General features: G+C 32.5%; 1 protein-coding gene across 2 annotated transcripts in view; it reads right to left on the minus strand.

Annotated features, from left to right (window-relative positions):
- The window catches only part of LOC142319137 (MPN domain-containing protein), a 57,141-nt gene that overhangs the window by 14,512 nt on the left and 23,467 nt on the right, over positions 1 to 19,162 (minus strand). For both annotated transcript variants that reach the window (XM_075356088.1, XM_075356089.1), the window contains exons 6-7: positions 10,481 to 10,583; positions 1,664 to 1,833 (exon numbers count right to left, since the gene is read on the minus strand). In XM_075356088.1, the coding sequence (XP_075212203.1) occupies positions 1,664 to 1,833; positions 10,481 to 10,583 (273 nt within the window). The remainder of the gene's footprint in view (positions 1 to 1,663; positions 1,834 to 10,480; positions 10,584 to 19,162) is intronic.

Consider the following 19,162-nt stretch of genomic DNA (forward strand, 5'->3'; position numbering starts at 1 on the left):
ACAAAAATGAAAAAAATTCCAAAACTTCGGGACAAAGCGTTTATTACATTGAAACAAGTTTAACATTTTTAATTTTAAAACACTCCTGATATAAAAAAAAGAAGTAAAAAATTAGAAAGAAAAATAAAATAAAAAATTTATGACATTTGTGGCTCAAAACCTTTGGGGGAACATGACATAATTCTGTGAAAGAACAAGTTGATAGCTGTAATAAGTACCAAGAAAATTGTAAACAAACAATGCACAGGTGAAAAACACATCACACCCTTTTTTTATTTAGCTAAGGTCAGGAGGATAAAAACATATTAGATGGTTTTAATTAATGTAGGTACACTGAATAAATTTTTTTGTCAAAATTTATTATTAGTATATTTTGTAATCAAATGCTGGCATTTCTTTTGAAATCTCCCAATTAAAACACAATTTTATTCATAGGGAAAACAAAATTACATGGCATGAGCATTATAAAGGATTTTTATCCTACAAGTGACTGAAATGTCATTGCACAATTCACGTCAAATAACTGCCATACAATATCCAATCAATCTTCACTTTTACCCGATATAAAACATATTAATATTATACCCAGCAGCCATGAATTTATGATACACCACAAAAATTCAGATGATTCCACATTGTTTTTCAAACAAACACAATGAACTGTCAATCCTAGTCACTGCTGATCACTGTACTCATAAATCAAGGTATAAAACTGTTTCAACGATTTTAATTTTAACAAACCAATGATTTAAGTGAAAGCAATTTACCCATACACTATTTGAATACATTTAAAAAAATGTACAACTACTAAAAAAACTCTCCATTTCCAACATGTTATGTTTCAAACATGTTATAAAAATATTTTTTCAAAATATCAATGAAACTATCCTAATACAAAAGAGTGGAGTGCACCTCATTGATGCTATTTACCATTTTGGGAATTTTCAAATCTTACACTTACATTGCGTTCAGTGAATTAAGTTATAAATAATTCAACAAATAAATTATTCAAAATAGAGTATTCAATAAAATACGATAATAACTTTTAAAGAAATGTATGTAAATAAATAAACTGATATCTTATTAAAATGATTACTTATATTTAATAGAGGCAGTGTACAAAATGTATTGCTTTTTGTTTATTTACTAGAATGGATTAATCCCCATACCCCATTCTAGTAAATAACAGTAATAACTAATATGTTACTTTACACTATCTGTCCCAAACTTTGTTGCAGTTGTGATGGATAAAAGTAACTGATGTTCATGAGGTACACTACTCTGGAGTTAGTTACTATGACAGTAATATTTACTAAAGCCAGCCACAGGGCTGGCTTTACTACAGAGTAAACTGAGTGAAGGTAAGAGCTGAATATCAATTTCTTTTGGCAGACTTGGCAGCAGATGTGCAAAAGTATATTTGGTTATTATAAAGGCAACAAAAGACCACATAATAATTCACATTCCCTATAAACATAACATGCGTACTTGTTACAGAAAGGTCATACTTGTTTTTGTATATGACTTGTATCTCAAGTCAAGTTGTCAACGTTTCTAGGTAATGGCACCAACTACAAAAGGAATATTAGATATGAAACTTCAAATAGATGGATCGATTTAAAATTTACAAATTGTTTCTATTAAGTAATAAAAAATTGCTTACTATGTGCATTTACATCCCAATGTCCAGCTAGGTAGCCAACTACCTCTGATGTGGTTAAATGACAATGGAAATCCATTACAAGTGCTGCATTAGTAGACAGTGATATAAGGAATGGCTGGATTTTTCCCATAGTAGAAAATGGTGTACTCTCCACTAGAGTATTGCCATCACTAAAAATAAAATAAAATTACAAAAAAGAGTAATATATAATATTGAATTACAAAACATATTCATATAACCTGAGATTTTATGTTTCCTTATAACACTGCCTAGTTTAGATAATTTTAGGTAAAATTAAAATATACTTATGCAACCATTATAGATGTATATTATTGCTACAAGAATATAATGACTGTCTTTATATAATTGAAATATATAAAACATATAAATATAATGTATATGTGTTTTATATATAATATAAAAACAATACATTGCCTCCTGAAACATCTTAGAGCAAAAATACAGGATGAGCAACATAAAACTGAACCCATAATGTAACCGCTGCAGAATTGATAGGTTATTATTATTATGTTGAAATGACATTTTATGAATGATACAGATAAATTAAATATGAAAAACATAAAATGTAATTTAAATGTTGCATTTATTTACCTTATTGTTACAAAAGATGTTCAAAATGATCATCCTGGGCATTGATGCACTTTTGTGCTCAACTGATCATATTGAGTGTCATGTCATGCAAAATGTTGATAATTACACTGATTTCTTGTTGAATGCTCACCTTTAGTTCATCAATATTGTGGGGATTAAATGCGTAAAATTTCTCCTTTAAGTAGCCCCAAAGGAAAAAAATCACAAGTAGACAACTCTGGAGAATGTGGAGGCCACTATCCTCTGCTGACAGCTTGTTCATTTGTAAAAGCATGAACGCGAACCAGTAAAATGTTTGATGTGTGACATGTTGTTCTGTCTCGTTGAAAGAAGCTGTATTCTTTTTCATTATCAGTTAATTGCGCATAGAATTCTTTGAAAATTGTGAGGTAAACTTATGTATTGACAGTCTGGTCAAAAAATATTCATCTCACTATATGACTGGAGACGGCACACCAAACACCAGTTTTCTCATCATGAAGTGGACGCTCAAATATCTTGTGAGGATTCCTCAACATCCAATACCTGGTGTTCTGAAAATTAACGTGGCCAGATAAATGAAACCATGCCTTGTCTGACATGAAATATGACATTGGGTTTACCTGTCCACCAACAATGTTTTCGAGAAGCTAGTTGCAATAATCAAGTCATTTCGGTTTGTCTGTCTCCTTCAATTGTTGCTCAATTGTAATGGAGTATGGTTTCAATTTTAATTCATGAAGAATTTTACGACAAGATGTGTATTTAACACCAGATTGTTTGGACAACTTGCATAGTGATTTTTTTGGACTGGCAGTAATTCTTCTTTCAATATTGGCAATGGCCTGTGGAGTCTTAATACTACTTCGTTTTGAATTTGAAACTGAACCTGTTGAATGCGATTTTTTAACTAAATCGTTTATGCTACTCTTTGCTGGGATACAGGCATTCAGAAATGTTTCTATGAATACTTCATGTGATTATTCAAAAGATCCAGAAGAAATATAAGCCTCAACTATAGCTATCCTCTTCTGGATTGAATAAGGGATTTTACACCAACACAACTACACTTACAATACTGCACTGCAAACAAAACATATACTGCATTGACACGTAACCACCTGACAAACGGCAGCAGCAATCAGTAGTAACATAAACATCCACTAGTTGCACCTAATTGTGTGAGAGTCTTTCATAAATAGTGTTGGGTAGTGGTTTCATTATGGGTTTGGTTTTATGTGGCTCACTGTGTACATATTACACACAATAAATTCTTACTTATTTTATTACCATTATGTTCTGCTGCTATTCCCAACTGAACCTTCAATTCATGTGTAGTTGTATACGTATGTTTCTATAGGCAATTTCAGAAGTACAAATCAGTTAGCTATGTTGAATTAGTTTACAATACAGGAAGAAACATGTGAACTCATCATTTGTTATTGAATTGATTTCAAATTGATTGATTGATTTTGAAGTTTTTTCTAATTGATTTATAAGCTCAATCTCTTTCAAGGTATTCTAAATTTTCATTAATTTTTAACTTCTACTTTTAGTAATATTATTTGCTACTTTAATGAATCATGTTTTAAATTTATCTACAATATTTTTAATTTCATTCCTGTAATATAAAACTTGGGCCTAAAATTATTTTTATTTATTTATATTTTGCTACATTGTAATACAGTAAAGTTTAATTAAATTTATTTCATGTTTTTAAAAATTATTTTTTTGCACATATTTGAAGTTTTTAAGGTTTCATCACTTAAGTAATAATAAATCATTACATTTTTCTCTTTTTTTATAATAACTTAAATATATTTTATTAATTTTTATGCTATTTGATATTTAAATATTGTTAATTATTTAATGAGATAATTCTTTATTTATTAATATATTATGTATCATCCCCTCTCACTTTTTTATCCATTGTTGAAATCTCATTACAAAATAAATATTGCAACAACAGAAAACAGTTACAATGTATATTTACTATTACTTTTTACAATAAGTTGCAAGAATTTTTAAATTAAGCTAGATATGGCTGAAAATGAGGATACTTTATATTTTTGTAACAAGTTTTAAAACAAGCTTTTATTTTTAAAAGCAATCTAACTATTTTACTTATTTATTTATTAGAATTAATAAATTTCTTAATGCAAATCTTTTCTGATTTTTACATCTAGAAAATAATGATTTTATGTATTATTATTGTTATTTTATATTTTTGAGTCTATTAAACGTTTCTGAACTACGGGTCAGTCTATTTCAAATCATCCAGCTAAAAATTAGTAAAATTCATGATCTCAGAATGTCACAAAAATTCTTTTATTTGTTCTATTTGCCACCCTTTTTAACCATGTAAAATTTTACTTTTTGATATCTTAACTACTTTTTAAGTTATTAATTTTTTAAATTTGTTAAAAGTTACATTATTGTTGTTATTTCCGAGGCTTTTAGTGATTGTGACATTGATTTAGTAAAAAACTCATAAGTTTGTAAATTTTCATCATATCACAATGGTTTTTTCACTAAAATTTTCAGAAAAATATACAGAATAAGGTAAAAATGCATTTAGCAACTTATCTCTTAATTGCTGTAATAAATATTAGCTCAAACCTGATTTCATAATTTTTTTGAAGAAAAAAAAAATTTAAATTGCGAGTTAAGATAAAAGACACCATTAACCACAGTATTTTTTTTACGTAATCCTAAAAGTATGAGCAAGTAGGTTCTGGAAGAAAATCTGTGGTTTTGTGACTGCCAATACATTTAACACATCATGAAACAACTGACAAGTAATTCACATTAATATGATGTAACTTGAGGTAATATCAAGATCCTATAAACTAATTTATGGCTCATTTCTAAAATATACATTGCCTACTGTATTTATTTAATTTATCACATAAAATCATACATAAGTTTGTGTACAAAGTATCATTTTTTAAATATTAAGACTTGAAAGTGTATAATTTAATTTTGACTAAACTTTAAAAGTTAACATACAACAAATTAAATAAAATCAGTGAACGAAAGAAGAACTTATTATGTCTTTTAAAAGTCTCAACGTAGGCTCATTTGCTATTTACACCTGTTATTTTAGTTGAATTACAGAAATGTTTCTTATAATAAAACTGTTCTGAACGAAACAGCAACACCTTGTTATTTATGGACCTGTGAATATTTTAACATCTTGTTGTAGTGAAGGTTGATTGAACTAATTTCCTTCTCAGGAAAATAATACATTCTCTCAGATGTTTATGTGACAGGGGGTTGACACATGAAATTATGTTGTTCACAGGAATCCAGAAAATATCTTCTTTTGAGGGCCAGTGAAAAGACAGAGCAGGCCTGTGGGGATGCAGAAATTTAACTTTAATGTCACCTTCATCTTCATGTTTTGATAAAATTAATCTAAAACACCATTGGTCATCATAAGTGCAGGCAATGTAGTTGTGCACACCAATGTCAGACATCTTCAATGATGGGTTCTCTCAAGAAAAACTGAAGATTGTGCAGAAGTCTTCATCAAAACTTACATGTTTTGTTGCGATTGAGTCTTCAGATTTGAGTTCAAAGTGGTAAAAAGTACATATTCCAGGAACTGTCTTGGCTTTGGAGAAACAAGCCTCTAGTTTTTTGTGTGCCTCTATAATTGTTTCTTTTTTAATCACTGTGAATTTTATGTTTTCTATCTTTGACCTGCAAAAATCAAAGAATTTTTGGGCATTATCAATAGAATTACTAGGACTATGTTGGAGACTTGCTTTTGACACAATGTGCTTGACAGTGCCACCAATACTGTCACAAGGTGACTTCCCATGGCTGCGGTAAAAAAAGACCATGTAGCTTTTAATCCAAAGCCCTTTTCATGAAGGCACAGATTAAGAAAGTTTTTACAGTTTTTATACTGTGCTGCACATCCATCACTACAATAAGTCATGCTTTTCACCTCTGGAAAACTTTTTTTCAAGTATTCAGCAACAACCTTTTGTGTTTCATGAACAAATGGTACATCATGCTTCAAGTCATCATACACTATGTACAAACTACAAACTATTAGGTCTTTATTGTTGTCATGATGTGTGTAGATCACAACTGGATGAAGAGAACAGCTGTTGCTTGTCCAATGATACCCTAGAGCTTCATTTTGTAAAACAAAAGAATAGTTTTTACTAAAATCAATAAAAACAATGACTTCATCTACTTTCAGACTGCTTTTGATTTTTTCAAATCTGCCCTGAAATTTTCTAATGAAAAAGTGAGGTATTATTTTTACTGGGCCTTCAACTAAGATTTACATATATTCTTCTAATGTTATGGTGAACTGCACTTGTTGTGTTTCGTCAGTAGATATCCAAATGGAATATTACCTCATCATTAGGATCCCACTCTTCAAATTTCTCCATAACGAAGGATTTTACATTGGTGCTTAACAGTTTGAGCAGTGCCGTAACATACAGTCTCTGTTGTCGCTTGTACATACTAACTTCGCAATAAGTTCACTGCAGTTTTCTTCAATTGGACAAGCATAAAGCAATAGTGAAACATTTTCATGAATAGTACAGACACAAATTAAAATGTGTACCAGCAGTACCTGCTAATACACACCATTTTGGTTGGAACATGCAGAACTTGGACAGTCCAATTCTAAGACCTGGGTGTTCAAACTTGAAAGCAGAGTACAGCTCATTTAAATTTCCTAACAACACCACTTTTTGCATGAATTCACTTTTAGAAATGCTTTTATCTTTAGCACCTGGCATGACTCAAGAGTATTCACCACTTTAGTAAAAGCTTTTGACAAGCTTAATCACATTTTCATTGAGTGGATGTTCTTTTCTTCATCACATATTTTCTACCCAGGAACTGATTTTATACACTTTTGTAAATTGTTAATTTTTTGGGAGAGTTCCAAACTAACTACTCTTAAAGATTTTGATATTTTTTTCTTGTGAGATTGGAATGGGTTCCATACAAAAATTTTGGAGATCTCAAACTTGTTTAAGAAAAATGCTTTATGATGCTCAAAGATAGAAATTAATTGTTCTAAATAATAATTAATTGTTCAGACTTAATATATTAACTTCTGATTATTCCAAAAATATAATACTGACCAGCTTTGTCTGTTGTGTATAACTAAACTTATGGCATTCAGTTCCATTTCCTTTTCCAACACTACACTGTTCATATTGGTTTACAGACATTTTAATAAATACACTTTACAAACTTTCAATTATAATCACAATCCAGATAAACCTAATATGAAGGTTATTTTTTTTCAAGGTCCAATCGGTTGCAAAATAAAAACCCGCGCAAAAATCGGATGAACCTTTGCGCAGTGTCTCTAGTATGGCCTTCAATCACGCCGCATCGCTTCGTTTAGTTCTGAACACACAGCTAGCACGTAAACATGTCTACAACAATAGCATCTCCTGCCAAGTGTGAAGTGCGTGCGGTAGTTCAATTTCTTCAGGCTGAGGGGTGTAACGTAGCTGAAATTCATAGATGAATAAGCAATGTGTACGGTGAAACTTCAATGAGTGACAGCAAAGTGTGACAATGGTTTCGGAACTTTAAAGCAGGACATACAGATATTCATGATACAGACGGTCAGGGAAGGAAGCGAGTGTCAAGCGATGATCTCGTTGAGCGAGTGGATGAGGCAATTCGAGAAAATCGTCGGTTCACAATTTCTGTACTGAGTGATTCACTTCCTGAAATTTCAAGGTCAGCTCTCTACACCACTGTGAGTGAGAGACTTCAGTACCGCAAACTGTGTGCGAGATGTGTTCCCAAGATGCTGTCTGACCATCACAAAACAATGAGAATAGACGCCTCCCTAATGTTTCTCCAGCGCTACTATAATGAAGGAGAAGATTTTTTGAACAAAATTGCCACAGGGGACGAGACATGGGTCCATTTCAAAACTGAAGAAACAAAATAACAATCTAAACAGTGGATGCATTCTCATTCTCCCAGTAAACCAAACAAGTTCAAGCAAACCTTCTCCAACAGAAAGTGTATGGCTACTGTGTTCTGGGACCGGAATGCAGTTCTCTTGGTGGATTTCATGGAACGTGGCACGACCATCACTGCAGCCTCATACTGCGTGACTCTTCAACGTCTACGAAGGGCAATTCAGAATAATCGGAGAGGAACGTTGTCATCAGGCATTGTCTTTCTCCATGACAATGCTCGGCTGAAACATGGCTGAAAACACAGGCGGCTCCGTTCTATGACGAAGGTATTGCAAAGTTGGTGCCACGCTACGACAAATGTCTAAATCAGAGTGGCGACTGTGTAGAGAAATAGCATAACTATGTAAGTACTTGTTACAAATAACAAATTTTTTATTTTCACTATGGGTTTAATTTCGTGACCGATCGGACCTTGAAAAAAAATAACCCTCGTAGGTGAAAGCCTATGCTTATAGTTTGGGGAGGTGGAAGAGGGCATTCATGTTGAATCCTGAATTATTTATGTTGGAACAAGCAGCATACTTCAATGAAGCCTACACCTATAAGTAAAGAGTGATGGTGACTCAACTGCTTAATCTTTATTCTTTACAATTTCTTGTTGCTACAGGTGCCTGGCATTTTCTTTGTTTACTTTATTTACACATTGTAATAAGTGTAATTATAGTAATTCTAAAATCAATGATAAATTGATTGTATCACAAATATTTTAATAACTCTGGATCAAATAAAGTTTCATAACATAATTTCACTATCTTGTATATGAACCACATATATGCGTTTTTTCAGGAAGTACATGTGTTACTTAAGGGTTATAAAATACTGGCAGTTAAAACACCACAAATTTTTTTCCACAACCTACTAACTCATACTTTTAGGATTATATTAAAAAAAAAAAAAACTTTGGTTACTGTAGTACCTTTTATCTTAAATTGCATTTTTAAATTTTGTTTTTTTTTCAAAAAAATTATGAAATCCAGGTTTCAGATAATATTTACTGCAGCAATTAAGAGATAAGATGCTAAATGAATTTTTAACTTAGTCTGTATATTTTTCTGAAAATTTTAGTGAAAAAACCATTGTGATATGATGAAAATTTACTAAGTTAAGAGTTTTTTACTAAATCAATATCACAATCACTAAAAGCCTTGAAAACAACAGTAATGTATCTTTTAACAAATTTAAAAAAATGAATAGCTTAAAAAGTATTTAAGTAATCAAAATAAAATTTTACATGGTTAATAAGGGTGGCAAATAGAACAAATAAAAAATTTTCATGACATTCTGAGAGGATGGGTTTCATAACCCATGGATGATTTGATATGGATTGACATGACCAGAAAATACCTATAGTACCTACTTATTTGTTGGATGAAATGGGTCAATATAAGGTCCTGAATTTACTTCATTAGATCCAATGAACTTTCTGGCTAAATTAAACAGAAAAAATGTTTTTATATTTAATTAAAATAATTCAAATATACTTTTAGCCTAATACTATAATACTTAAAAAATATAAATTTTAGATTACAGAACAGTTTTTGAAATTATTGTACGCTATTTCTGTTGATGAGAAACAAAGTATAATTTTATGGATTTAATGTGCTTGGAGGAGATTGTGAATATATTTTTGAAGTTTTAATACATTTTCAGTTGATATTTAATTACACCATTTAACACAGATTCAGAATTAGTAGTTATCTATAACCACAATACTTATACAAACAACTCTTACTTTCCTGATGGGAGTATAACCAATTAATGCTCCAACCAGAAGAGACATCGCTTCTCACAATGAAATACTGAGAACGTTAATTATTTACTTTTATAAAAAACATCCCTATTGTACTGATTTGTACTGTCAGTTCAGAGAAAAATGTTTTTCAGTTCCTTACAAATCAAAAGGAAGAAAATATAAAAGAATATGATCTTCTGGAGGATATTTGGCTGCAGAAACCTAGAAACTGGAAATAACTACCTTATTATATATGTAATGAAATAACATCTACAATTTGAAACCATACTCATGATTTAAAAAAATAAACCTTCTGATACTAACAAAACTAGTAAAAAAACCTCTAACAATCTATTTTCTGGGGATAAACTCAGAAACAGATTAGCTTAGGGATTAAATTGGTACATATAAGTTTTCCAGGAATTTAAAACTTTGATTCTAAACTTTATCTATGGTAAGTTTTTTTACAATCAGGTAATATTCTACATTACATTAATGAAAAGAACATACTGTAAGCTGGATCTGTTCCCAAGTATATTATGTTTAACAACCATTCTTGGTACAGGACTTGGGCTTGGAGCTTGTACAGGTGCTTTCAGCTCCATCTCATCATCTGAAACAAATAATAATGGAAAGATGAATATTTGGATTGATTAATAAACAATTAATAACTTATAGATTGATTCACAATTCTTTAGCAAATGTAAATTCTCTTTTTTATATAAATTTCAATATAATATATACTATATTTGTCACAGTATGCTGGTAATGTATTATCAAACAATACAGTTACACAGAACCGTAACATGACACATAGTCACTAATGAAGATGGCCATAGTGATTACCATGAATAACAATCAACCTACATCAGGATTACAATGAAAAGTGAAGAGGGAACAAGTGTTTCCTGTTGCCTTCATCATTACAAACAAATATAAGCTGATATTAGAAAGCAAACACTACTAAAATCTAGTTCTTCATGCCTCAATACTGTTCACCACAGAAAATCCTGTATAACTGAACATCATTGTCCTATCAGTTAGCAATCTAAACTATAGTCAGTTATGTCTCAGGTGCTTCAAGAACACAAGAGACATCAGAAACAACACTCTGATAGATAGCATAATACAACAATTAAAATACCTCTTTCTGGGGAGAAGTAATGTTTTATACACACAATGTTTTAAGATGTTGGGGGAGGTTGTTTCTTTATATATATGTTACCATGACAGACTGATATCTGGCCAATGTCAATATTCGTCAGCGAATGTCGACATATACCAAATACGTTGGTGAAAGACTGCAATATTTGTTTATTCGGACCTTCACCAGTATATGTCGACAAACACAGATAAGCTCTGGTGGGGGGGGGGGGGGGGCAAAATGATAACTAGAAATTAATAAAATGATCACCCAATATCAATCTAAGGTAAATAGATTTCGAGAAACCCTTATAAAATAAAGGAAGTTTAAATTTAAGCTAAACATAACATACGCTCACTAAACTTGTCTAATTAATATTAAATATACAGATTATACATGTTATTTTACAACACTGGAGGCAATTAATCAAATTCACAAGTTGTATGAAAAATGGTATCGACTTAATTCAGCCAAGATTTCCATTTAGCATACTAAATGGAAATACATACATTCAATGGCATACAGCTTTTGTATTCCAGAAGGTGCAGAGCAATTCTGTCACAGGTTTTCGATTCAAATTACATAAAGCTGTGATGATCCCTTACATTTCTACAGTCTTTGTCCCACCAAAGAATAGCAGGCTGCCTTAGCTTTCCAGATGTTAAGAGGGATAAATTCAATTGCACCATATATTGCAATACCTTGAATAATTTCCTTGACACTTCCCCCATAAATGATAATATCAGGCTCATGTTATCTCACCTCCCAGATACTACATTATGACATCTTTTATATATTTATAATAAAATATTTTCTGACCACATTTTTCCAGTTTCTTGGTCAGAAGCATTGGTGAGTATGTATGAGGTTTGTAAACATGGCAAGTTGGTGGATCATGTTACCACTGCTGTTGCATTGGTCGAAAGAATCTTTGTACTTGATCCAATATGCTTTCCCAACTACCCATCTACATGGCTGACTCTTGAAGCAAATCACTAACTGGTCTGTGATCACTTCAAAGAAGCCTTTGAACAAACGCCAGGTAAGATGCGGAAGTAGGGATGCTGAATACAAGGACAGATTGATGCACTAAAACGTACCTGATAAAGATGACAAAAAATATATGTAACCCATCATTCAATAAGCAGGAGATCCAAGTTCTGCCTCAGTCGATCAATTATAATACCTTGAGAAGAACAAGATAATGATCTCCATGAATAGTGAAGGGCATTGAAATTGCCAATTATTAAGCAGGGCAAAGGAATTCATGGTAAGAGATTGGATAGATCATTCTCACTGATGTAGGAATTTAAGGAAAGGTACAAGTTGCAGATATTAATTTTAAATGATGCCAACATGTTCACTGATACTGCAAAGATGTCTGTAGCCAGTGGAATCCATGTGACCAATACGATTTCCTTCAGGAAAACAGACATTCCCTCCTCAGTTTGATGGTCGCATCTCTCACAGATGTAGCTGTGAAAAGACACTTTATCCTGGGGATAGAGGTAAGTTTTGTGCAGACATTGTATTAAAGGACTTTCTTCCTTTTGAAGAATTTTGATATCCTCACTGCAAGAATGGTGACTGCAAATATTCCAATGAATAGTAATTGTACCCTTAAAAAATACTTTTTTCCTGCTATACATGCAGATTATTTATCAAATATTATCTGGTTTTTCTTTTTGGTTTGATAACCTTTAGAAAGTGCTTTGCTTCTTTGGGCACTTCATCAGTCACCACAACCCTGAAGAGACCTCAAAATGGTGGTGTACACTTAAAAGCTTGGGAGGACAGATATACCGTACCAGACGACAATTTTTTAATAGATCCCTTCAAAGGGATCTTGGTAGCTTGCTGCAGAGTTGGTACTGCGTGAATTATATTGGTGATGTACTGACTGAAGTGGTTTTTGATAAACCGCTGTTGGTTTTTCCACCAAAAATATCCTTCTTCTTACCTGTACTCAATGCTGCAATAGCAGAAGTGAGGATTTTACCAGGTCTGACAAATCCTTGACCAATTTGGTCAGTTCTTTGCACAATGTGCTTGTTCTCCTTTAACACATTGCTAGAAAGAGCCTGACACAGAGTTGTACAAGATTCCACCATAATGAGGGATTTTTTTGTATTCCCAATGAGCCACAGGAAAAGACACTTTCTGCTCAGTACAAATCATTAACTTAAGAGGGAAATAAAGTGAAAAATAAAACTGATGATATATCTGATCCAGTTTGGATGACAAAATATGATTGAATACTCCCTCTTATCATTGCACAAGTTAGTGCTAAGTCAAATTCAGTCTGGCAATTTACAAAATCAAAGGTGTTGTCAGAAACAGCTTTTTCTTAAGTAATTGAATTGGTGGAAAAGTGGTTACTGAACATAATGAAAACATCAGAAACCATCAAGTATTTTTAACAGAAAACCTTTTTTCTTACTTACTTGTATGAAGTATCGTGAAAAATTTCGGTTTTCAGATTTCAACAAAAATATCCATTTTCATCATCCCTGATTCCTTTTTGACTATTTTTGACATGATGTCTGTACATACATATGTAGGTAACTCGCATAATTCAAAAACGATTAGCTGTAGAATGTTGAAATTTTGGATTTAGGACTGTTGTAACATCCAGTTGTATGCCTCCCCTTTTGACTGCAATCAACTGGACCAAAAATGTCCAAAAAAGCCCAAAATCCAAAACATTTAGATTTTGAACTTTTTCTTATCTGCAATAATAAGCCCTTGTTGAGAGCTTTTCAATGATATATCATAAGTGGTACATAATTTCATTTTTTCCAGAGTTATAGCCAAATAAAATTTTAATTAATGAAATACTTGATCTTACAAGGGGAAGTCACATCGGTTCAAATCAGCTTTCATCTTTTTTTTTAACCTCTCATTGTAAAAAAAAGTACGATAAATAATAATTCAATAATAACAATAAAAAAAAAAGAAATAATATCAGAAGTTATTAATGAAATAAAATTTTATGCACTTTTCATTTAATAGAAAATGTGTATTGTAATTTAATAGGTGCACAAGGAAGTCATGTAGTTTCCACAACAGATTTTATTTTTATATATATAAATATTTAAAATAATTTTTCCAAATATTTCTTCTTGTTGCTTGTCTTCTTACTGTCACTCTACTCTCTACTATGCCTTGTCCTCTTTATCATCATACTATGTAATAGTTCTACCTTTTTTTTTAAGTTTATGTTATAATTGATGCTAAGTAGTTGTTATAGAGTACCATCTTTGGCTTTTGTTGCAACCTGTTACCTCACTGAAAGTAGGGTAAAACTATTCTTCTTTTGTGATATGTGCTGTCAGGTAATAATACTCCCGCGAGATACTTGAAGTAGTCTACTTCTTTCAGTTTTGTTCCTAGTAAATGAACATTTATAAGCATCTTATTATTTCCTACCGGTGGATATGACAACTGTTTTTGATTTTCTAAGTGTGAGCACAAATCCTTTCAACTCTTCATCCCAGACAAATGTGCTTTTTATATTTCAGCTATTGTGCCTCCCCTCAGTACTACATATCATCAGCAGACTTTTACATTTCAATTTTTTCGTAACTATTACAGATCAAATTATGAAATTACAAACATCTCATAATTTTCATAATTTGATTCATGACAGTTATGAAAAGTAATGGGGTAATGAACTCCCTTGTTGCATGTCCATCTTAATGCAAAACCACTCCAGTCTTCTATATGTAGGCAGATTTAAAAATGCTATTAAAAAAATCTAATTAACATATTCTATTTAAATATACTAGCCGGCCTTCTAGCCACAAACCCTAGGGGCTCAGGTCAGCCTAGGCGAATCCCGGAACCAACAAAGGGAGTTCTCAGAGCCTACCCCATGGCCACAGAGCTCATGCTCGCCATTCCTAATTTGCCAAGGAGACCGACACCCTGGAAACCTGCAGAGCTCGATTTGGTCACCATTACCTTCTACCCAGAGGGCTCCATTTCCTGGACCCCCACACTGTACATTATCCTTGAGGTTGTGTGCATAATACTGATAAATTATAATTATAGTAATCAGGCTTTATAGAAACTTGAAAAAGAAACTTAACAAGTTTGCTGCTGTTCTAGTCTCCAGTGCTAGGAAAGGTTATTCAATCAAAATTGCCTGCCTTGATGGTAATGCATTTCCCAACCCAAGGGTGCGGAACATATCTTAGCAATAGTGTGGCTCTGGTCATCAGGTACAGGAACACAGTTGATACTTATAACGCTGTTTACTGAATCAAGTTGTACTTTTCTGCTACGTTTAGTTTACGAATCTGTTCTTTTAGATTAGTTTTGGCATATTTTCACATAGTTTGTGTCGATGGCATCTGGAGTAGTAATGGCAATGTATTTAGTTTTCCTAACATCAGAGTCCAGAATCACATTAATAATTATCGGCGTAATCAGAATCCATTTGTAAATAAATTCAATTTTTACCTTTTAATACTTTAATTAAAAGAACTTTACTCTTAATAAATAATATTAAAATAGTTTAAATGCAAAATAATACATAACAGTTCAAAATAATTAAATAAGATAAAAGTAAAAATATTTCTAGTATAATTAGTTTATAATACATAATCCTAATGTTTGTTATTAATTTAATTTTGTACTATTATTCTTTCAATAATTTACTAATTAAATTCTGAAAAATACCATCTTAATATTTGTGGAATTAAAAAACAAAAAAAAAAAACAAGCAAAAAATGATTAAAAAATCAAGTAATATAAGAATTAACGCTAGACTGTAAAATTCATTAACACTTTAATAATATTCTAATGAAACTTAGCTTTTTAAAATTTTTACAGTTTAAATAGAATTATGGTATGAATTAAAACACTCCAGACAATAACCTGGATTGCCATCACACTTGGCAGAAAGATGTCACCTTACGCGCTTTTCTGTCTGCTTCTTTGCTACTTCATTGATTCCCCAGATTCTGGTAGCAATCATGGCATGTTTTTTTGTTTTTTTCGCCTTGGACCTTTGGGTTTTACAAACGTATGACGAAGTCTCTTGCCTACTCCTTTTTCATCAGTTGTTTTTGGTTTACTTACCAAACTATTTGCTAACACCCGTCTAAATTCTGTTATTTTCATTTTTTTTTTGTTACCTGATATCATTTTATGAATGATCCAAGCATTAACTGCGACTACAAAAATTAATTCAAATGCGACCATGTGGTACCATATTATACTCTTACGCAAAATGGAATGTAGGACGACATTTGGTCATTGTCTACTCCTTTTTTTGCTTTATTATAATGAATAACACAACTTGCTTTCTTCACCTTTTCTGTTGGTCTTTCTTGTGTCAACTAATTTTGTCTCATGAGAATACACGGTAGTCAACATCAATACATGTTGTTTGCCTTGCCATTTTATGACTAATTTTTTTTTTCTAGTCCGAAGATTTCCCCACACTTTAATTTCAATCATCTTTTTTCTTTGGAGACTTTTTTCTTACTTCATAAGGTACACAGTATGCAATCTTCATTTTTAATAATTTCTCTGCCAGAGGTATACCAGAGTAAAAATTGCATAAATAACCATAAGCATTTTTTTACCATTAGGCCTAACTAGATACTGATTATTATTCAAACAAATAATCTTGATAACAAACAGGAAATAACCTTTCCTGTTTGCTGTTCATAAGTTATAAAAAAACTTAAATTAAACAGTTGATGCATCCTTACCCCAGAGGTAGGAATTGCAACTAAATAATGTGTCGTAACCACACTGCGTTTTGTATTGCCAGTGACAGGAAGAGAATATTCACAGAAAACCCTTAAAATCACTTATTTGTTGCTATAACATTTTATGGAATGATTGAAAAAAATCATGTTAAAGAAAAGAAAGGAAATGCACTGAAGTGAGTTTTCAGTCAAACCTGCCGCACTAAATGCAAGGTAGGTTCCTGTCACCAGGGACCGGAACAGCACTAGGTAAAATATGATTACAATAATTCTGCAGCGAATTACAAAAGATAGAATAAACTATGGTATCTAAAGTACACACTTTTGATGATGAAAAATTCATAACTTATTTCTTTGCCATGGTGGCAAAAATATAATAATGAAGTAAAAGGATTAATCTAGGTTTTCCTTAATGAGTATCTTTAATTCACCACTTCAACCTCCTAAGAGATGAAGAAATAATGAATATTTTTAATATCTTAACCTTGAAGGAAGCTAAGGGCTCGGTCAGTGGCTTAAAACCTTTCCTGAGATAACATGAATGTATTCTGCAAATCTGAAAGTAATCAGTTGGTAGGTTCTCATGTGATGTGATGTGATGTGATAACAAACAAACAGACAAACTTTATACACATATATACAAGGTGCAACAATAAAGTAATGAGACTGATTTTTCTTTGCAAGATGTGGCAACCCTGCAGCTTGTGTAGGCACACCATCTTTGACCTTGGTCTATAAGCTACTTCTAGTCCAAGCGGCACATTGATGCAACTGCTCAGTCGTGAGTTATGCTGTAATAAGTGAACACGTGTTTGTGTCTCTCGTCACAGAAATGAAACCGCAAAATATTGCGCAACGGTATGCCATTTCTTTTTGCGTTAAATCGGGTGAAAACGGGATGACAACTTATGGTAAGCTTCAGAAAGCTTTCGGAGAGGAGGTTATGTCAAGAGCTCAAGTTTTTCGGTGGCATAAAATTTTTAGTGAAGACAGAACGAATGTTGAAGATGAAGACCGCAGTAGACAACCATCAACCTCACGGACAGATGTCAACTTGACCAGGGTGCGTAAAATCATACGATCTGATCGAAGATTATCCGTGAAAATTATTGCAGAAGAACTCAACATCAATCGAGAAACGGTTCATCTAATATTAACTGAAGATCTTGGTATGAGAAAGATTTGTGCTAAAATGGTCCCCAAAAATCTCCCACAACAACAGCGAGAAACATGTAAAAATGTGGCAGCCGATCTGTTAGAACCAACGGATATCAATCCAGATTTGTTGAGCCGTGTTATCACAGGTGATGAAGGTTAGTTTTTTCAATACGATCCAGAGACAAAATGCCAAAGTTCGCAATGGTGCTCAAAGGGATCACCCAGACCAAAAAAAGCTCGCATGTCAAAGTCAAAAGTGAAATGCATGCTTGTGTGCTTCTTTGATTCCAAGGGAATTGTTCATAAAGAGTGGGTGCCTCCTGGACAAACAGTTAACCAATATTTCTGCAAAGAAATTTTAGAAAGACTTCGTAAACGAGTTCTTCGTGTCCGTGCCAACATTGCTGATAATTGGATTCTGCATCACGATAATGCGCCATCCCATACTGCTCTGTCAGTACCGCAATTTTTAACCTCAAAACAAATTTTAGTACTACCGCAGTCACCTTATTCACCAGATATCGCTCCGTGCAACTTTTTTCTATTTCCAAGAGTCAAAAGAGTCAAGGGACTCCATTTTCAAACAACACAAGATGTCCAAAAAGCTGTGACGAGGGTCTTGGAGGATATTACAGAAGATGATCTTCCTACAGAAGATGATGATATTCCAGAAATGTTACCATCAATGACAGAAGCGCTGGAATAAGTGTGTGCAATCAGAGGGGAACTACTTTGAAGAAGACAACACTAAACATGACTAAAACGGCAAGCAACATTTTTTTTCACATCAATCTCATTACTTTATTGTCGCACCTCGTATATATATACACACGCACACATTTCTGAATAACAGTGATCTGTTAGGTCAAGAGTGTACCTGATGCATGCAAAACTTCGCCTTCAACCTGCATACAAATACCCCATTTAAATTTTGAAAATTTGATGATTGTTTGCAGAGCTATTATAAGATTACCCCATTGCACCTCCTAAAACAGCACCAAGGGGCATCCCATTTGTTACCAGTTGATGATGATGATGATTGATTTAGCCTCCCGCGAGGTGTTTGCATATGTCACCACTTTGGCCTTACGCACAGTCCCCAAGGGAAGCCCATTATTATTAAACAGATATTTTTTTTAATTTATTTAACATCATTTTATTTAACGT

Source organism: Lycorma delicatula, chromosome 2 (genome assembly GCF_047948215.1).
Source record: "Lycorma delicatula isolate Av1 chromosome 2, ASM4794821v1, whole genome shotgun sequence".
Taxonomy (NCBI): Eukaryota; Metazoa; Arthropoda; class Insecta; order Hemiptera; family Fulgoridae; genus Lycorma; species Lycorma delicatula.